This window comes from Maylandia zebra, linkage group LG1, assembly GCF_041146795.1.
Source record: "Maylandia zebra isolate NMK-2024a linkage group LG1, Mzebra_GT3a, whole genome shotgun sequence".
Taxonomy (NCBI): Eukaryota; Metazoa; Chordata; class Actinopteri; order Cichliformes; family Cichlidae; genus Maylandia; species Maylandia zebra.
Window position 1 is genome coordinate 30,796,463 of NC_135167.1, and position 21,196 is coordinate 30,817,658.

General features: G+C 41.8%; 2 protein-coding genes across 3 annotated transcripts; one reads left to right on the plus strand and one right to left on the minus strand.

Annotated features, from left to right (window-relative positions):
* Positions 1–3,970: 3,970 nt before the first annotated feature.
* On the minus strand, positions 3,971–8,547 carry psma4 (proteasome 20S subunit alpha 4). 2 transcript variants are annotated; one of them, XM_004558025.3, is made up of 9 exons: positions 8,397–8,547; positions 7,966–7,991; positions 7,824–7,866; positions 7,217–7,379; positions 7,050–7,127; positions 6,662–6,750; positions 5,257–5,387; positions 4,813–4,936; positions 3,971–4,690 (listed from the first exon to the last, which is right to left on the minus strand). In XM_004558025.3, the coding sequence occupies exons 2-9, from the start codon at positions 7,966–7,968 to the stop codon at positions 4,536–4,538; spliced, it is 786 nt and encodes a 261-aa protein (XP_004558082.1). In that variant the 5' UTR covers positions 7,969–7,991; positions 8,397–8,547; the 3' UTR covers positions 3,971–4,535. The 2 variants fall into 2 exon arrangements, with proteins under 2 accessions (XP_004558082.1, XP_076740977.1); XM_076884862.1 differs by having other exon boundaries at positions 7,966–8,033; positions 8,397–8,517.
* A 1,056-nt stretch (positions 8,548–9,603) lies between these two features.
* On the plus strand, positions 9,604–19,628 carry LOC101483107 (solute carrier family 25 member 44). The gene is made up of 4 exons (XM_004558026.3): positions 9,604–9,824; positions 10,565–11,233; positions 11,390–11,517; positions 17,719–19,628. The coding sequence occupies exons 2-4, from the start codon at positions 10,606–10,608 to the stop codon at positions 17,908–17,910; spliced, it is 948 nt and encodes a 315-aa protein (XP_004558083.1). The 5' UTR covers positions 9,604–9,824; positions 10,565–10,605; the 3' UTR covers positions 17,911–19,628.
* Positions 19,629–21,196: the final 1,568 nt, after the last annotated feature.

Here is a 21,196-nt window from a genome sequence, read left to right on the forward strand (position 1 = left end):
GACTAAAAAGATACATATAAAATCTATCCATCTATCTATCTATATATATATATATACAAGAAGGCATCGGTGGGCAAGAGATGAAAACAGGGCGTTGTTGGAATGCTACTACGCAAGTAACCCCGGCGGAAGGGGCTACATGAATAGGATGAGGGACCTATGGATTCTTCGATACCCAACATCCACAATGACGGCGAAACAACTAGTAGCTCAGTGTTCCAACATTCGAAAGAAGGGACTGCTCTCACAGCTAGAGATTGACGAGGTACAACACAAATGCTACGGCAAGGAGGAGTCAGGACGCCAGGTCAGGGGGGCGATATCATCACCCCCACCCGAGATTGGGTACATAGCCCCAAGTGCGATAGGAGAAGGATCGTTGAGTGCGAGAGGAACTGACCTGAAAAATAGGATCATGGCCAAGCTTGAAACCTCGATCCCCCGTAGCCGGTTACCAAGATTACGTGAAGTACCCTCAGAAGGTCTGCTAGATGATGTTAATGCAGCACTACGGGCAATACCTACAACCACGATTACCGACACTAACAAGCTGATCTACAATACGGCAGCAGTGATCAGTGAGATGCTTGGCTACACGTTGAACAGCGACAAGGGGCAGTACCTTCCATGGAGAAGGAGGCTAGAGGGCAAGATCAAAGTAGCACGGAGGGAGGTTAGCCAACTAACGGAGTTGCAGAAAGGTGCGACAAGTAAGGTGCCTAAGAAATACAGCAAGCTGTCCATACCTGAGGCCTTGGAAACTGCCAAGCAAAGACTCACAGCCTTGGCCAGCCGCTTGAGGAGGTACACCAGAGAGATAGAAGGCAGGAGAATAAACCAGCTGTTCTCCACAGAACCAGCAAAGGTGTACTCTCAGTGGCAAGGGAACAATAAGAGAACAGCACCACCAAGGCTGGAGACGGAGCAATACTGGAAGAGCATATGGGAGAAGGATGCAACCCATAACGGCAATGCTCAGTGGCTAGAGGATCTGAGGGCAGACCACAGCAACCTCCCTGAACAGGGTCCAGTAACCATCACAGTGGCAGATATCCAAGAAAGGGTCTCCAGTATGAAGAGTTGGACAGCACCAGGGCCCGACATGGTTCACGCCTACTGGCTGAAGAAGCTGACTGCACTCCACGAGCGTCTGGCAGCACAAATGAACCAGCTGCTAGTTAACGAGAGACACCCGGAATGGCTAACTGAAGGCCGGACGGTCCTGATCCCCAAGGACCCCAAGAAGGGACCGGTCCCCTCCAACTACCGACCAATAACCTGCCTCAGTACTACATGGAAGCTCCTGTCAGGCATCATATCGGCTAAGATGAACAGGCACATGGGTCAATACATGAGCGGGACACAGAAAGGAATTGGCAAGAATACCAGAGGCGCAAAACACCAGCTACTGGTAGACAGAACAGTCAGCCGAGACTGCAAGACCAGACTGACCAACCTGTGCACTGCCTGGATTGATTACAAGAAGGCCTATGACTCAATGCCCCACAGCTGGATACTGGAATGCCTAGAATTGTACAAGATCAATGGGACCCTAAGAGCCTTCATCAGGAACTCAATAGGGATGTGGCGTACAACACTAGAGGCCAACTCCAAGCCCATAGCACAAGTCACCATCAAGTGCGGGATCTACCAAGGAGATGCTCTGTCCCCACTGCTGTTCTGCATAGGCCTGAACCCCCTCAGTGAGATCATTAACAAGACTGGCTACGGATACCGACTACGGAACGGAGCAGTTGTCAGCCACCTCCTGTACATGGATGACATCAAGCTGTATGCCAAGAGTGAACGAGACATCGATTCACTGATCCACACTACCAGGCTATACAGCAATGACATTGGAATGTCGTTCGGACTGGAGAAGTGTAGTCGGATGGTATCAAAGAGAGGGAAGGTAGTCAGAACTGAGGGGATTGAACTACCAGAAGGCAACATTGCAGACATAGAGGACAGTTACAAGTACCTGGGGATCCCGCAGGCAAATGGGAACCATGAAGAGGCCGCTAGAAAGGCTGCAACCACCAAGTACCTGCAGAGGGTCAGGCAAGTCCTGAGGAGTCAGCTGAATGGTAAGAACAAGATCCGGGCCATCAACACGTACGCCCTGCCCGTGATCAGGTACCCTGCTGGGGTAATAGGCTGGCCAAAGGAGGAGATAGAAGCCACTGACATAAAGACAAGAAAGCTCCTTACCATGCATGGAGGGTTTCACCCCAATTCCAGCACCCTGAGGCTGTACGCTAAGCGGAAGGAAGGGGGCCGGGGACTGGTGAGTGTCAGCACCACAGTCCAGGATGAGACAACGAACATCCAAGAATACATTGGGAAGATGGCCCCAACTGACCGAGTGCTCAGTGAATACCTCAGGCAGCAGAAACCCAAGAAAGAGGAGGGAAACGAGGAACCATCATGGAAGGACAGGCCCCTGCACGGTATGTACCACCGGCAGATAGAGGAGGTGGCTGATATCCAGAAATCCTACCAGTGGCTGGACAAAGCTGGACTGAAAGACAGCACAGAGGCACTAATCATGGCAGCACAAGAACAAGCTCTGAGTACAAGATCCATAGAGGCTGGGGTCTATCACACCAGGCAAGACCCCAGGTGCAGGCTGTGTAAAGATGCCCCAGAGACAATCCAGCACATAACAGCAGGGTGCAAGATGCTAGCAGGCAAGGCATACATGGAACGCCATAACCAAGTGGCCGGCATAGTGTACAGGAACATCTGTGCCGAGTATAACCTGGAAGTCCCGAGGTCAAAATGGGAGATGCCCCCAAGGGTGGTGGAGAATGACCGAGCTAAGATCCTGTGGGACTTCCAGATACAGACGGATAAAATGGTGGTGGCTAACCAACCGGACATAGTGGTGGTAGACAAACAGAAGAAGACGGCCGTAGTGATCGATGTAGCGGTTCCGAATGACAGCAATATCAGGAAGAAGGAACACGAGAAGCTGGAGAAATACCAAGGGCTCAGAGAAGAGCTCGAGAGGATGTGGAGGGTGAAGGTAATGGTGGTCCCCGTGGTAATCGGAGCACTAGGTGCGGTGACTCCCAAGCTAGGCGAGTGGCTCCAGCAGATCCCGGGAACAACATCGGAGATCTCTGTCCAGAAGAGCGCAGTCCTGGGAACAGCTAAGATACTGCGCAGGACCCTCAAGCTCCCAGGCCTCTGGTAGAGGACCCGAGCTTGAAGGATAAACCGCCCGCAGGGGCGTGCTGGGTGTTTTATATATATATATATATAAAGTTCTATAGCAAAGAATGTAAAGAAAAATAGAAATGAACAGTCCAAAACACAAACACTGACCAGAAGATTTGCTTTATTGATTGGAGCTCTGCTGAGATATTTTCGGTCTATACAGGAAGTGATGGTGTCGGTCAGCTCAACCTTCTAGTGGATATGTTCTATAGTGTTAACAACAGCTGGTTTTAGTGATCACCTACATCGTTTGTAACAAAGTTCCCTTTACTGATCACACACCAGTGATACAGGCACGGAGTTGTGTTCATATTAACCACCTGCTCTTTATACCATGCTATCCAACATATCTGAGTGTTTGTGTACACAAAATTGATGGCATAATGACAACTATTGCCCGATCACTTAGGATTATGTGTGATTTATTTTAAACTTTTACATCTGTGAGTCTGGCTCCACTGCTCTGTATTCAGCACGTCTTGTTCGCTGACTGATGACTGTTAACCAAATTGTGGTGGTTATTTTTCATAGTTTATGGTGCAAACTGAGCAGTGTTTTGAGATAAAAATGATAGAGCCATGCTACGACTCTATGAGAAGAATTAAGTGCACATGTGTTCCCTAACACAGACCAGGACATTGGCTGGAGTATATTTGAAAGGTGAACACATTCGCCATCAAGTGGTAAGCAGATCACATTACAGAGGAAGTGAGATGGAGCTGGCTGAAGGATGCGAGGCTCAATGGGCCAACAGTAAACAGAGGAAACTTTATTTTTAACGCTCAGTGTCACGGAAGAGAAGGTTATGCAAGACATGTGGTAAATATTTATCTGCCTCTCTGGGAAAACAGAGCACATAACAACTTCTATTTCTTTGAATTAATAGTCAAACTGTGATCTCGATTTTGGTGACTAGATGCGTGCTTCAACATGCTGGATTTTTTTATTTTTGAAGTGACAGTTTCACAATTAATTGCGATACTACCAAAAGTAGTAGTGTTTTCTTAGCTTCTCTTATGTTGAATAAAAAGTGTTCATCCACAAGACCGATGGCTCCATCAAGTGGCAAAAAACAAAGGGAGCTTATGACAACACAGCCATACAGATGGCCTTTAATTAACTTCAAAATTCAGCATACTGCTTATTACATTGATATTGCTCTAAAGCGTGTTTTATTGTGTAAATAAAACACGGATCACGTGTATGACATGTACAAATAAACCAACATTTCTATCAGTTTCCAAATGTTTAATGTAAAAGACAAAACAAAACAGGTTTTGGTGACACGGGTGAAAAGAAAGTTATTATTTTGCTCATTTGTCCTTTTCCTTCTGCTCCTTCTCCTTTTTGTCTTTCTCAGCCTTCGCCTCTTCGGCCTCGTGGCGCTTGATGAGTTCCTCCACTTCTTTCTGTTTCAGCACTTTTATTTTCGTCTTCCCATCTTCCCGTGTCAGGGTGGCAATCTCCACTGAAACAGTCGGTGCGAAACAGGGTTTTATTATCGTATACTATTGGCAACAAGGCAGGACCCAATTTTGGTCTACTGATAGTAAATGGAAATAACAGTAAGAAAGTCCTTTTGCGCCTCACCTTTCTCTGCCGACAGCTTGCTGACATCCATTGTTTTGTTGAGGACTTTGACAGCCAAAGCCAGAGCAGAGGACAGAGTCATCTCTCCCTCTTTGTAGTCCTGCTTCAGCATGGATACGGCAGCCTGAAGCAAAAGAAGTGAACGTGTCAAACGCCACAAGAACAGTGTATTAAAAAAAATATGTGTATACATGTGTCACTTAGGCCTCTAGAATTTCACTAGAAAAAACAAAAACATTTAGAATATCCATTACTATATGGGTTTAACCAAACCCAAGACAAAAAAATAAAGAAATAAAATAAAAATCAAAGAAACTAAGGTAAATAAAGGATTATCACGAGCTTCTGAGATTTAAGACTACAATCTGGTTTGCTTCCCACTACCTGGTGTATGTAATGAGATCATTTCACAGATTTTCATTATCAGAGTATTTTCAGGCTTACAGCGCTGTTGTTTCCAATGCAGGTTGCCTTCCAGCCTCCATAGTTGCCACTGGGGTCGCTTTGGTACAACTGGAAGCCGTAATGCTTATCCCAGCCCATGTAGAGGAGAGAAACACCAAATGGCCTCTTACCTGTCAAGACAAACCACACAGCTATTAGAAAATGCTAAAATACATCTTTTGTGTTTTAAGCAGAGAGGAGAGCTTCACAGATATCAGGTTTGACAAAAAAAAGTATAAAAGTCAGTGTTATGAAGAGACATTTAAAGCTACAGATGTTCCTGGCAACAAATTTACTAGTCACTTAAATGACAGAAAAAAAAATCTCACTAGTTGACTAGTCTCGAATACAAAACACACTGAGAAAACACTGAAAACTGCATGCACGTTAATGGACGTAGATAAATATTTGGTGTATTTTAGTAGCTAGAAGAAACTGTTAATCACGTTTCTTGTTAATCAAATCATGTTTTAAATGTTGCTGTTATGTGTCTCACTTTGTATCATGGATGTATAACACTGCAAAAACACAAAGTGTCAGATTAGTTTGAAGAATCTTGCTAAGCTTAGCAGTGCTAGCAGCAACAGCAACATGCTAGCCTCCACACCTTGCTGTGGATTGTGGTTACACCTGGCTTTGGTTGCTGTTTCCATACACAGCTGACATACACCTGCTAATTCTTTCTAAAATCAAAGTACTGCAGCATTACACGGGTTAGCATGGCTGTCCTCTTTTTACTCCCACCTCTTTCCCATTCAAAACTTCCCTTCATAGACAGACAGAGCGAGGGTGGTGCAGCTGTCTTTCAGGGGCTATAGCCATGGTTAGCAGTTGCTGGCACAGTAATGACTTTGAACCGGGAACTACAGTTGTACAATAATAAAATAAGAATATTATGTTTAACCGGTGGCATGGTGGTTAGCACTGCTGCCGCACAGCAAGAAGGTCCTGAATTCAACTCCACCATTAAACTGGGGTCTTTCTGTATGGAGTTTGCATGTTCTCCCCATGTTTGCGTGGGTTCCCTCCAGGTACTCCGGCTTCCTCCCACAATCCAAAGACATGCACTTATTGGGGATAGGTTAACTGATTAATCTAAATTGCCCATAGTTGTGAGTGCGAATGATTTTCTGTGTGTTAGCCCGCCTCTCGCCCTATGACAGCTGGGATAGGCTCCAGCACCCCCCGCAACCCTGAAAAGGATAAGCGGATGAATGGATGTTTAACTAACTAGTGTTTCTGGTGTTAAAGAGCAAGGGCAGCAGTGTTTAAATGTCTAGTTGACCAGTCAAGCACATCCCCATTTAAAACACTTTAAAAGTAAGGACTGACAATAAGTTGAGGAGATTTGCCATGGTGAGCAATGTAAAAGGCTGTGAGCATTAAAACAGACAGTGCATCTTACCTCCAAACTGTGTGTAAGCTTGCTTAATGTCACACAGAGCTGTGACCAGCTGCTCACAGGGTATTGGCTCCTGGTACTGCAATAAATACCTACGAAGAATTCAAACTGGTTAGTGGTTGGTGTAAATGAGAGAAATGGTTAGAAACTACAGACACATGTTTAAGGCTGTAATCTCAAACTTCAGATCACCAACTATTTAACACATTTTGTGATAAAATAACTCAAGTAATAAGATTCATTTTGAAAGTGCACCAGTCTACACATATTTAGGCTTTTCTTTATTTATGGCTATGAAAACAACTGCTGGTGGTGGTTATATCAGCCTGCATTCACCATCATCCCTTTGTTTCTAATTACAGCCATAAATGTGTCTCCTTCTGAAACTCACCTCTGTGCAATTAGCCGCAGCTCATTTGTCAGTACATTAGCATCTGATGTGATCCCAGCAACGCTGCAGGCCATGTCTCTGAAAATGTGACCACAAACGCAATGTTAACCAAAAAACAAAATGAATGACTACATTTTGAAGGTAAGAATCTAGTGAAGCTCACTTACTCATTGAGTTTGTAGATCTTCTCAGAGAAGAAAACCTCATCAAGCAGTTTGTGGATGTTGCGTCTCTCTGCTGCCAACAGCACCCCGTCATTTGCTAGGATACCCAGACACGTTCCAGCGTGACCGATTGCTTCCATTGCGTACTCCACCTGATACAGGCGTCCTGTAAATTACAGTCGGGTTTTTAGGTGAACAATACTGAAAAAACAAACCCCTTTAAGACCAGTTTTTGGAAAACAGTGGCTATATAAAATACTAAAGACAAATACTTTTACAACAGTTTCACCATGGATACGAGCTCACAGGTAGCCCCTGAAGTAAAATACTAAACTCAAATTATTCATGCGTTGACCCAGAGTGTTTATTTCTTGGGGGTTGTACTAGGCTCATTAAACCACATGTTCCTGCTTTAAGTACTAGTCATGAGTTGGTGTATTTGGATAGTTTGTATTTGTTTTGAAGTTCATAGAGGGATAAAAATAACAAAAACTCAGAAGATTGTAATATTGTAATAATGTAATAATAGAATGATAGTATTGGGCCTCTTGTGTTGGATTATTTTGACCAGTATTTGGTTACAAAGTCTTAGATAAGAAATAAAACATACCCTCTGGAGAAAATATGGTTGTCCGGGAATCATATCTGCGAGACTAAAAAATAACAACAACACAAAATGAATGCCTATACTAGTTAAAAAAAAATAAACAAACAACATTTTGAGATTTTTAAAAAGTATAACAGCTACGTACCATTTTCTCAAGTCGCTGGCAATATCCTGGAAAAGGTAAAAAGAGCAGCAGTTACAGACAGGCGTAAGCTGCAGAAGACAAGACCCACACAACGATGCCTTTTTAAAATTGACACAAGACGTATCTGAATTCAGGGATAAAGAAAGTGAACATATATTTAGCTAAAGTCAGAAACCAAAATAGGTGCTAAAAGTTTCTGAGGCTGGTTTACAAAAACAACGCGTGCTTTAATAAGCCCATGGCAGCTAGTCGGCTAACTGGTGCAGCAGAATGAATCTGCAATATCTCAGCATGCTAGCTAGCATGCTAACGAGCTAGTTCATAACAAACGAAGTCGCCAAGCTGCTCCACGACAAAAGGAAGTAAAGATGTAAAATTATGCTAGAATAACAAGTACTGTAGTGACTATATAGTAATTGTGTATTATTTACCTCGGATGAACGAGTCTAAGTTGGCGTACTTCTGCCCAGGATGAGAGGTCCACTACTTTCAATTTGGCGTTTCCTCACAAACACCGGCGTACCGCGTCAGTGAAGTAGCCGCTCAGCAGCGCCACCTCTCAGTGGGAGGACCGATCAGTCTGTAACACAGTGCACAGCTCACTGACTGCTGGTTAGTGATGTACTTGAACACCCCCTAATGGCACTTTTAAAAATGACAACTTTACTGAAGCAAAAGTACATCCTCCTCCTTCTTTCATCTGCTCCCTCTAGGGGTAGACACAGCGGATAAACTGCCTCCTCTGTCACACCAACCCTTTGCATATGGGTTGTATGTCCTCCTGTGAGGAATTTCTCTGTTTTTCCTGCCTGGCAGCTCTATTTTTAACATTCCTAGTCCAATACACCCACTGTCACTCCTCTGCACATATCCAGGCCATCTCAGCCTTGCCTCTCTAACTTTGTCCTCAACCTGAGCTGACCGTCTAGTGTACTCATTTCTAATCCTGTCCATTCTGGTCACTCCCAGTGAAAAACGTAAACTTTGCCACCTCCATCTCTTTATTGTCAGCAACACTGTTTTGCAGCAATCTTGTAAACATACCCTTTCACTTTTGCTGCCATGTTTTTCTCACAAATAGTCACTGTCTTGTGCAGAAGCAAAAATACTAAATGACGTCTGAGCCATGGCACATGACACAGTTTAGAGTCATAAGGTCATTAGGTATGTTTTTACATGTTGTGGGTCATTGTTGTCATTGAGTTGAACTATTCTTCTGTTTTCAGTTATACTTTTTTCCCCTTTTCTTTCTTTCTTTCCTTCTTTCTTTCTTTAGATTGTAAATATTTGCTTTTATTAATTTGGTAAAAATCAATGGAACACCAAGATTATAATATCCTTAGGAACATATTTTATACCATGGATGGTCAATAAATTATGGTCAATAAATGGTCAATAAATTTGAATTTGAATTTGAAATTAAACCAAGTCGCGTTCACTATAATAAACGCTACTTAAACTAATATCAGAAACTGGGCCCTGATAAAGTATATATTCAAAACAAAATTCGGGTAAGTTGCCCTTTCTTGCCTCTTGAACTTGCTGAAATACATTTACTACTCCAGCCCTGGTGGTGCGCGACAGTAACGAGACAGCTGAAATATCCGGAAGCGTAAAGTAAAAGAAAGCGAAGAAGACACTTTGCATGTGATTGGCTGTTTGAACAGCATGGCGTTTGAATGGGAGCAGGAAGATCTCGGAGAGTTAGCCGACTAGCTTGGAAGTTAGCCAACTCCGTGTTTTCTTGTCTTTCACCCACGCTAGCTTTAGTTACACATTCCCAGTCGTTTGTTGACGCGATGTTTCATGCTCGACTTACACTAAGCAGATGACTCTGAAATAAACACATGTCCGAATAGGTAAGTAGTCACGAAGCTAGTTAACGTTCAACCAATGCTAACATCGTTTACCCCGGGGCTAGCGCGGCTTAAGCTAAAATATGTTAGCTAACAACGCTAAACCAGTAGGTGGCAACTGGCACGTTTTGTGAAGCTCTTGGCTTGCTCAGTGTGTTAGTTGCTATATTAGGTTTACGTGTTGCTTTCAGCTGAAACACTGGCGCTTCAGTTGACTCCACGTTTACTCAGAAACGCGGTGTCCTCTGATACCGGGGTCAGCTACATTCTCCTATAATGTGTACATATATAATCAGACATTTGTAAGAGCATGATAGTACAGTTTTTACTTAAGACATTTATTTCTTTAGAAACAGCCTTTTAGCTTTGATTTGCTAGTGTCAGCATGACCCTTGAACTCATTCGTAGATAACTGGATGCAAGTTAAACATTACTGCTCAAGGAGAAGTAACAACCAGTTTTGTATTAAAGGCATTTCGTAATATATTTAGGTAATATTAGGAATGACAAAATGGTACAAGATCGCCTAAATTGGAGAGGTTATTATTGCATCCAGGAGGATTTTCATGAAGTTTCTGCACTTGCCCTTCATCTCCAGAATACAGTGTCTAAAAGAGTTTCAGAACACAAAATGTTTGCCAGTTTTCATTTTGAATATAAAAAAACCCCCCACACAGTTTCTTTTAGCTGCCACTTTAAAGACAGTTCTGTTTTCTTTCCTTTTTTTTCCCTCCGTGTGTTAGACAAGAATCCGTCTGATGAGGGGGCACCTACAGCTGTCAGGATGCAGCAGAAAAGGAACATCCAGATCATCGAATGGGAGGACCTCGACAAAAAGAAGTTCTACTCCTTCGGGTTGTTCATGACTATGACAATCCGGGCCACAGTCTACCCGGCCACTCTGATCCGGACTCGACTACAAGTGCAGAAGGGCAAGTCACTCTATGGCGGCACCTTCGATGCCTTCTTCAAGATCCTGCGGGTGGAGGGCGTACGAGGCCTGTATCGTGGCTTCATGGTCAACACCTTCACCCTCATCTCAGGCCAAGCGTACATAACCACCTATGAGCTGGTGAGGAAGTACGTTTCGCAGTATTCAGAGGACAACACCGTCAAGTCACTGGTGGCGGGGGGCTCGGCCTCCCTGGTCGCTCAGAGCATCACTGTTCCCATTGACGTCATATCTCAGCAGCTGATGATGCAGGGCCAAGGGCAGCACCTCACACGCTTTCGGCTTGACTCAAACACTGAGACTGGAAAGCCAAAGAAAGTGTTTGGCCAAACCAGGAACATTATTGCTCAGATTTTTGCTGCTGATGGGTTTAGGGGTTTCTACAGGGGATATGTGGCTTCTTTACTCACCTATATACCGAACAGTGCTGTGTGGTGGCCTTTCTATCACTTTTATGCTGGTAAGTGGAAGCTATAGTGCAGTTTCTTGACTTTGAGGCTGTAAGTCTGTCTTATCTTTTGTGTCTTCATTATTTTAGTAAATTTGTAGTGTGAATGAATGCTTCATGGCCTCAACATGTGATTAATACCATATCTGCATGTGTAATGTTCTGCAGAGCAACTCTCTAAACTGGCTCCCAGCGACTGTCCTCATCTGATCTTACAAGCCATGGCTGGACCACTAGCTGCTGCTACTGCCTCTACTGTCACCAATCCAATGGATGTGGTCAGAGCCCGAGTCCAGGTAGGGCTGCTCAATTAATCGAATTTTAATCACGATTACAATCTGGGCTTTCAACGATCATTAAAAATGACTGAGCCGATTATTAGCCCCTCCCTCGTGCTTTACTCTCGCGCTGCTCCGTGTGGCAAATCGAGCGCACCTCTCTGCATTTTGAACACGCGTCACAACAATTAAGAGGACCCAAGGGAAGCTCGGAAAGCTAAGCAGAAGTTATTCGGAGAGGAGAGTGACTGCCGGTGGTTGAAAAGAGAGGTAAAAAAAAACTTCAGTGGTGTGGAAACATTGTGGGTTCGCGGAGTCAGACGTGGATCAAGTAGACATAGTGTGTAAACTTTGCTACAGTGTCGTAGCTGCACCACAGAGCAACACTGCAAAGTTCACTAAACATAGAGGTTTACATTTTTCATTTATTTTTTATATTGCAAACATTTGCACTGTTATCAGTATTTGCACACTATTTTATATTATTTTTTAAAGTCATTATTCAATACATTGTTATTGTTAACCCTTTAAATCCCTGTAGAACCAGAACCGCGTAAGCTAGCGCAATAATTTGTTTTGCATATGCGCGAAGCAGCGGTATTTGAAAAAAATAGAGTGCATCGCAAATCTGGACCCATATGAAATACGGCAGTGGAGTAAAGACCCAGACGACTTGCCGCCACTGTCCTACCCCGATATCTTCACCTATCTTGTTTGTGGAGTAAGCGCTTACACTGCGAACCAGTTTCGTAATTACAAGTCACTGGAGGCGCATATCCAATTTACAAATGGCTGGGTGCAAGATTTGGCTATTTTCAAGCCGCCAAACTCTGAGTACGTCATCATTCATACCAAGGTAAGTCAGCTGGAGTGCATCGAGTGAAATAGCCATTTTCCACCCCCCACCATAATTAATGTTATACATTTATCATTAAACTGCTAAAATATCGTTATCATATTATGTGCCCATAAATGTAAAGTAGATGCAAATTAACACATTGATAATTGGGCAAATTATTAACGCCAATTTGTGTCCTCCCTGTCTCCTCCTGCGAATCTTTACATAGCACATATGTCTGCAAAGTCACTCCATTCGATGTTTGATCGCAATTTCTATAACTTCCGAGACCACCAACGATAATATTATTCAGCTATAAAGTGTGATGTGAACATATTTAGAACTTACCGGAATGAAAATGTCTTGAGCACACCAGCTGATATCTGGAGACGTAACAGAACTTGATATCAGCTCGTCTCACGGCTGCTATCGAGGCTAGACGCCTTCGTTTGGTAATATCCGATACATGAGCTCCTTCATGTTGCTTCCAGGTTGGGAAAGCATAAAAAGACAATCCAAACTTATTCCCGTGCCGGTCGTAAGATCGAACATTGCAGCCGAGCACACAGCAAGTACGAACCATGGCTATGCTTTCGCTCCTTACTTAGACCCCCAAAATGGCGGATCGGGCCAAAATCCTTTCCACGCCCACCCCCGTGACATCACGCTCCAAAGCCCTATTCCAGAAACAGGCTTTGCCGATCTGATCAGCTGTTCATAACACTTCCCACATTGAAACAGACGTCAGAGCGAACTATCGCATGTCTGCCATTTCCTGTCCGAAACCGGAAGTGACGTCATTTTCGCAGGAAATGTAGTTTTTTACTTGTAGGCCTTAAAAGCATATACTGGTGTTTTTATAGGTCATGTTTGACTCTATACTTTTCTGAATAGTTTCTGGGATGCTTAGAACTCGAATTGCACTGCTGGAAATTTTTAAAATTTTGATGGATATGCTGTTTTCTTTGCAAATTTTCATCATATGTTTGTTTTTCCTGCAGTATATAGAAATTGCTGTATCTCCAAAATAAAACTATGAAGACACTCAAAATAAATTTCCTGTGGTGGGAAACTATTTTTTGCAACTTTTTTGTATTTAAAGTTTTGAGGGATAAGCCTCTTAAATTTCCCCAAGTAGAAATATATGTAAAAAAAAACCCAAACAAAAGCGATTTTCAATTTTTTTGTAGTTTATTGCACTTTTTTGCAATTAATGTAATTACTATGGACTTAATGCATACATATTATTAAAATATGGGCTATAACAGTTGTATTGATGTATAGCAACTTGAAATGCTCACTTGAAATGGCACTACAGCATGTAAAAAAAAAAATAATATAAGCTCTGGTGGACTTGGTTCTATAGTAGGTCTTAAAGGGTTAAATAAATATCGTCAAATAATCGAGATCTCAATTTCAGTGAAAATAATCGTGATTATAATTTTTGCCATAATCGAGCAGCCCCAAGTCCAGGTAAGCTATTATATTTCTCACCAAATACAAATGTTGGAAGTATAGACTGTATATAAGGGAAAACTGCTTCCTGTCGAATGGCATACAGGTGGTGGCACCTTTGGTTGCAAAAAGAAGTCTGTGTGAAAATGACCCTTCCTATTCTTTATCACCAGCAGGATTGCCTGTGCTTCCAGCTTTGCATATCCATTTTTAAATGCTGGTAGAAATGCAACCAAATAAGTTAGAGCATTATTTTTTTTGCATATAAAACTCCAGGAGTTGTGCTTATATCGTGCCTTCAGCGTGTCCCAGACCGCTGTTTCCTTCTGCTAATGTCAATCACGTGAAAAGCATGTGCAACAACAAAAACATTATAATGCTGATGCAGGTGTTTTATCAATATGATCAGCTGTTCACAGCGCTTCCTGTGTCGCAATATATATCACCACGTTTTCATCATAAACTGTTAAATGTTTTCATGAGTGCCAATAACTGCGAAAACAAAAAGATGTAATTCCTCCCCCCCTTTTTTCCCTCTCCAAGGCTTATCACAGCTTCACTTGTGTTATTAAAAAGTCATGTTTGACTTTTGTGCCTTAGAAGTTTGAATGCACTTTTGGAAATGGTCTGTGTTGATGTGCATGCATACGTTTTGCATATTGGCCACAATATACATTTATTTTCATTTTTGCTGCAGGTTATAGCAAGAGTACCTCAAAATGAAGTTATGAATAATGTGTTTAAAAAAACATTTTAAGCTTTTTGGTGGTCTGTTGCACTTTTAAGCAATTTATTTAGTCTCTCTGGACTTATTGCAAACATATGATTAAAATTTAGGATATAGAAGTTATATTTATGTATAGCAAGTTGAATGTGTTGCAAAAAATGGCACTAAAGTCAAAGTTAGCTTTATCTTCAAAAACCATATGTACAGATTATACACAGGAATTTTAAATTGCAGCGCTCCCACGGCCCTCAGTGTTACACTAAACAAACAAACATTTTATATACACAACAGAGTCCAACACAATCCACTTGTTTGAAGTCAAGAGTTCATGTGCATAAGTCAACTGCACATTTCTATGTGAAGCTTGCATGTTCCCTCTGTGCTTATGTGGCCTTCTTGCCCACATGGCTGCCTTGCCACAGTCCAAAAACACCCATGCTAGCATAAATAGTAGTTATAAATTGGCTGTAAGTGTAAATGTGAAGAGTTGTCTGGGTGTGTGTGTTACAGTTGAATCCTTGTAGAGTCTGTGATGTAACGTACACATGTGGCCGAGGCTGTTACCAGCATTCATACCTGCGGGTGTTAACCACCTTGTAATTATGTCCAGGTGTCTTATATGCGATGGCAGCCTTGATAGAAACAAATCTATAAAGTCATTATAAATAATGCTGTGATTATTAGGTGAGGTGGTGATGGTTCTGTCACTGATAAACTGAAGAACTGCAGAGAAAATGTAGCCAGAAATGCACAGGAGGGATCGAAAGTACAGAAAAGGCCGATTACACTGGTTGCTCCATTGATGTGACGTGTAGTTACATTTCCAGAGAGGTGCATGTCATGTCGGGTTATGCCATGGGTGATAGTGTAGAGTTTCAGAGGTGTTTGTGGTTATGACATACCTACAGTGATGTTTCAATGCAGAAGTCAAAATCAGCTATTAGCCCAGTGACAAATTGGCAACCTGTCCGAGGCGTCGTCCCCCTCCACCACCCTTTAATGGATGGTCTCATTTGAGTCAAACATGATCAGGAAATGTCATTTATTTATTTATTTATTTTGGATCGGTGCTATTCTTCTTTAAGTTCTCTCTAAACCATAGATGATCTGGTAGCCCTTACTTCAAGACCAGGGCCCTATTTCAGGAAGCCGGTTTAGTGCAAACTCTGAGTAAGTATACCCTGAGTTAACGAAAACTCTGGGTTTTCGGTTTCACAAAGCGAGTTTAGATTAATTCTGAGTGAGTTACTATGACGACACACTCCGTGAAGCTAACCTGCCCCCTAGCAGGTTTACTTCAACTAACCCTGACCTTCTCCGCCTCTTTGTCGGAAACCTGACTGTAGGAAGTGTCAGACATGGCGTGCTCCTTCCTTGAAGAGCCAGCAGATGTTGAAGCCCAAATTCTCCGCAGAGCTCTCCGCCGGGAGAGAGTGATTAGAGCGCGTTTGGACATTTTATCATTTCCTGATGATTTTCTGTGTGAACGTTACAGTTTTTCAGCACAATCTATAATTTATTTGAATAACATCCTCAGGCCTAATATTGCTCATGTGACACATCGCGGACATGCTCTCAGTTCTGTACATATTATTTGTATTGCACTTCGGTTTTTTGCAAACGCGAGCTTTCTGTATAATATTGGTGACGCTGAGCACGTTTCCAAGTCTGTCGGGCAGTCAGGAATGTTACAGTTGCACTGAAACGTCTCGTGTACTCGTTTGTGGTGTTCCCCGGTCATAGACCCACAAGATTCATCAAAGAGGGATGCCACAAAATTGCAGGTAGCAGGATGAACAAAACTTAATTTATGATGTGGTGATACTTGAACTACTACTTAAATTTTACATTTATTTTCAGGGTTCCCAGGCGTGATTGGCTGTATAGATGGCACTCACATTCCAATCATTGCTCCTTCGGTAAATGAAGGAGACTATGTGAACAGGAAGTCTTTCCACAGCATTAATGTACAGGTACATAGTTCCCTGTAGCATTTCAAACTAACAAATTATTTCATTATAGTAATGGATGCTAATTTGTGTTCTCTGCACTGTGAAGATCATATGTGATGCTGCCAACATTATCACAAATGTGGAAGCCAAGTGGCCAGGCTCTGTGAGTGGTGGTGGTGGAGGACCCCCACCTGTTTTTCGGGCCTCCGCTTTTTTTTCTGTTGGCTATAACGGGTCACATTTGAGCATACAGAGTAAGCAAATATGTACTTGTAATGTGCTCAGATAATTTCAATAAGTGCTTACAGAGGGGAAATTAATGTAGCCTCTAACTGCAATTGATTTACATCGGACAAACAGACCAAGCACTATGGCTCATAATACAATTACACCTTACCTGTTTGGACTATATTTTTATATTTCATTTTTACTTGCTGCCAGGAACGTTTGGGGCCTGTTGGGTTGCACCTGCGCTCACATCACATCACAAAATCAAATGTATGAAATACAAAATAAAATAAAATAAAATAAAATGAAATAACGTGTTAAATGGGTGGAAATCCCTAGATCAATGTTTAAATTAACACTCACGCATCGACTCTGTCGGCTATGTTTTGCCATGCATGCTCTCTTTCTTTTGCAGCTGAGGCTGTGTTACTTTTTTTCCGCAAAATTTGCATGTTATCGGCATATGCTGCCATCAGAATTTCGGCCTCAAGCGCTGTAAAATACATTGACCGCGCCTTCTTTCCCTCCGTCTCCATGGTGACTCGCTCAATCTGTGCTCCACTAATCAGGGCTTTATGTATCCTCGTGCGTGCGCTTAACTTGGGGTTAAAGCAACTCCGCGTTGACTGAACTACTTGTTATCAGCCTTTCTGAAACCGAATATTCCGAGTTGGACAGTTCGGGGTTACTCAACCCTGAGTATCGTTTTTCACTCTGAGTTTTCTAAACCGGCTTCCTGAAATAGGGCCCAGGTCCAGCTTGTAAAACAAACAAACAAACAAAAAAAAAACATGACCAAAGAGTAAAACTTTATTTTGACAATGACTCACAATTTTTTTTATTATTTTTTTTTTTTGAACTAACTCGCAGTTTCTCCCTTAAAGCGTAAATATTACATTACTAAACGAAAATAAGGAAATGTTTGCCTTGACTGACTAGATTAAACACATTACCCAGCCCTACTCTTAGCTGTGATGTTTGTGTGGTTCTAAATGGTAATGGGATTTGTATGTGTTTAGGTTGAAGGGAGGAACTCCATCATTGAGACGTTCAGGGAGCTGATCAAAGAGGAGGGCTTCTGGGGATTGACCAAAGGACTGTCTGCACGCATCATTTCATCCACACCCACCGCCATCGTCATGGTGGTTGGCTATGAGACACTAAAGAAACTGAGTTTGCGACCAGAGCTGGTGGATTCAAGACACTGGTAGACGATATCTGGAGAGACAATATAAGGACCAGTTTGTTGTGCCACTTGTAGCCCTCAACCCTAATTTAGACTTTGTGCGTAAGTACTGAGTGAAAAAGGATTTGCTTTAATTGCATTTAACAGCCCTGGGGTCAAAATGGAGTAATTTAAATACACACTATGAATTCTAAACTTCAAACCAACTTCAAACAAACAAACAAACAAACAAACCAGTAACCTTAACATGAATTACCTGGTTATTAAGAATATTAACCAGGTTTACAGTTTTTATGTGTTGTCGATTAACAGAACCTGCTGCTGTTTGGTACGAATTAAAGGGGTGATGCCATTTTGTTTCAGTAATGGCAAGGGCATGGAAGATAATGCAGCCTAATGGGACTTACTTTATATATTTACTTTATATATTTGATCCTCATGTGTTGGCATTTTGATGATTGAAAGTCTTGTTTGAGGACCTTTGCTGTGGAGAGTTGATTGCTGACAGTTATTATGTTTGATCATTTGTGTGAATAACCAGATGGTTACTGTAGTAACCTGTGTTTGTGCTCTTCTAAAAAAAGCCAAGATGTGTTTTGATGATGGTTTGGATGAAGTTCATTTAACTGGCGATGACGCATTCACATCAGCAGTAAATAAATCTTTCCCAAGTGTTTGTGTCCTTATGTTCACCAGACTGGCTTTTGAAGTTCCTTTTTCTTGGCCTTTTTTTGTTGTTGTTTTTTTTAAAACCTGCCTTTTTAATGCGAATGCTTTTTAAAGCTGTGTGCATCAGCCAGGTTGCATTCAAACATTTCACTTTAGAATCTACAATGTGACAGATTTTTATTTTGATTCAAAGTCCTCATGCACTTGACACGATCCAAAACATGGTACATATACCGTATAATGTTTTATTTACACTTTTTACTGACTTTACTGAGGGGTTTTATTAGCAGTGTTGAAAATATCACTGTGATCAAGCTGGTTAGTAAAAGGCTCATTTAGTGTTTTGTTATCTAACAGGAAGGCGACTACAAGTGAAATCTTTCCATTATGCTCGGGCTGTGACTCTAACCTGGTTGTGAACTAACTGCTGTTTCGCTATTGTGACAGTATATGTGCAATAATGTGAATGCTTTGTCCATTTCAGCACAATGTATTTGTATGTTTCCTCTAAGCTGTGTGAATTTTAAAAAGACCTAAATTATTATTTTTTCAGGTTTATTTTCTTTTGGGGAATATGGTGACTAACATTTGCTTAAGAGGAGTAACTTTGGGCTCACAGAGGTGTTTTTAGTTGCACTTTGTAGAAGGTAGTCAATTACAAAACAAAACATTTATTTTAAATAATCTGAAATGGTCAGATTGTAGAAAGGATTCTAAGACAGGAGAAGGTAATGTGTCTAAACGTTTAGGTGGAGCCATAACTGTCCATGTGTTAAGTTACGCGTACGTCTGCTGTGTTGGAATAACTCACGGGATCCCAGTTGGACTTTGGAATGAACCAAAACTAAGACTTCATATGGATGAGCTGGGAATTCATGCAAAATGGTTTTTTAAGATTAATACTTTTTTCCCCATTTTCATTTATGCAGCCTCGAGTGACTAATGAAAGTGATATATTTTTGTCTTTTACTGTAAATCTAAACCTGATTATGTCACGCAGAATACACCTGGGTTCATATCATGTGTCAGTGTGTCTTCAGGTATTTGTTCAATAAAACATAAGAGCTATAAAAAGGAGTCTGTCAGTTATTATAGTTTTTTCTTTTTGGGGGGGGTGTTTCTACTTGAATCTTTGACTTTGCTTTTAATCCAGTAGTTTCCATATTGGGTTTTCTTGTTTCTGTTCAGTTTTTATTTATTTCCAGTTTAATTTTTGATTAGTTTCAGTGTTGGCTTTAGTGTTGTTATTGTTTTTTATCTTAGTTATTCAAGGAAATAATCTCACTGAGATTAAAATCTTTTTAATTATTATTGTAATGAGGGTACATGTCAATATTGTGCATTCCTGTGTACGGTCCTCGGGGAGTTCAACGTGCAGATAAGAGGGTCTGATGGGACAATGTGTTTCCTTGATGTTCACCTAACCGTAAGGCATCCATAGATCTTATCCAAGGTGACGCTCTGGCACCAAAGGTCATATCTCATTATGTTAGTTAGATAATGAGATGAAAGGATCTACTTTGCAAAGTCCACTGGGTTTAAATGGTGTTATTCCCAATAGAATAGCTTTGCAAATATTTTAGTGTGAAGACTGGAATCCTTGTTATCATAATAATAAAAGTGCTAGTGTACAGTCACACGTTCTCAGTTCTTCAGAAAGGTCACTGGAGACCTACACGAGTGAAAAACCCTGACTCTTTAAGATCAGATTAAACAGATTGCAGCACCAACGCAACTGACACGTACGTTAAAAAGCTCAATTTGCATGAGCTGGACAACAGATGGCAAAAGGCAATGCTCTTACAGCGTACACTCTTCCCTCTGAGCCTGTCACACATCCTCCAACTGTCTCTCTATGCCAAACAAAACGTTCACTTTCCCTTTGAAAATAAAGCCACCCAGAGACCAACGGACAAATCTACTGATGAATGAAACAAACAAGGAGGCCAAGTGAAGACGGCAGAGGCCTCCTTTGAGCTGACACTTCCTGGTGGGATGACAGAGTGCTCCCTGTTCTGAGCTATACATTAATTATCAAGCCATGTCTGGGAGGCATTTTGTCAAAAAGATTGATGAGGGGCCGTCAGACGGAGAACAAATCTGACTTGGCCAGGGTTAAAGGGAGGGCCCCTCATTCTCATGGGATGTATTGGTGGAAGCTGTGTAGGGTGTGTGGTGCACTGAAAGCATCCACATGAGCGTGGTATTGAAAAGACGATTACACAAGAATGTTGTTTGATATGTGAAGAGAGGGCAAATAGTGACCACAAAGGAGTTTTATTACATAAGTCTATGTCTCATCTTCAGCGAAAGTGATGAGATGATGTGTTCATTGTGTGGATGAAAATTTCATCTTTAGAAGACCGCTGTAATCTTTTCTCCTCTCCACCTTATACTGTAAAGTGATTCCTTTGCAGCCTAACAAACAGAAGGGAGACATAAGATGGGGGTCCTAATTCAATCAGTCCTCATTTCAAGCAAAAATAAAGGTCATGCAACAGATTGTGACACTGCTTCTGCAAGGGAACTCCACATAGGTGTTAAAATTTGGGAAACAGTGTCTTCATATGGACAGCTTTTATTGTCTTGTAACAAATCCAGAAAACAACTTATAACGCACCACGTTCACCTCTGTAGAGGTG

What these genes read in the sequence shown, in the direction of transcription:
- psma4 (XM_004558025.3), bottom strand. An exon ending in AGCTTACACACAGTTTGGAG is followed by an intron (nt 5,388 to 6,661) that starts GTAAGATGCACT and finishes TTGTCTTGACAG; the next exon opens with GTAAGAGGCCATTTGGTGTT. An exon ending in CAAGCTGTCGGCAGAGAAAG is followed by an intron (nt 4,691 to 4,812) that starts GTGAGGCGCAAA and finishes CGACTGTTTCAG; the next exon opens with TGGAGATTGCCACCCTGACA.
- LOC101483107 (XM_004558026.3), top strand. Translation starts at nt 10,606, where the DNA reads ATGCAGCAGAAAAGGAACATCCAGATCATCGAATGGGAGGACCTCGAC. An exon ending in TTTCTATCACTTTTATGCTG is followed by an intron (nt 11,234 to 11,389) that starts GTAAGTGGAAGC and finishes AATGTTCTGCAG; the next exon opens with AGCAACTCTCTAAACTGGCT. An exon ending in TGGTCAGAGCCCGAGTCCAG is followed by an intron (nt 11,518 to 17,718) that starts GTAGGGCTGCTC and finishes GTATGTGTTTAG; the next exon opens with GTTGAAGGGAGGAACTCCAT.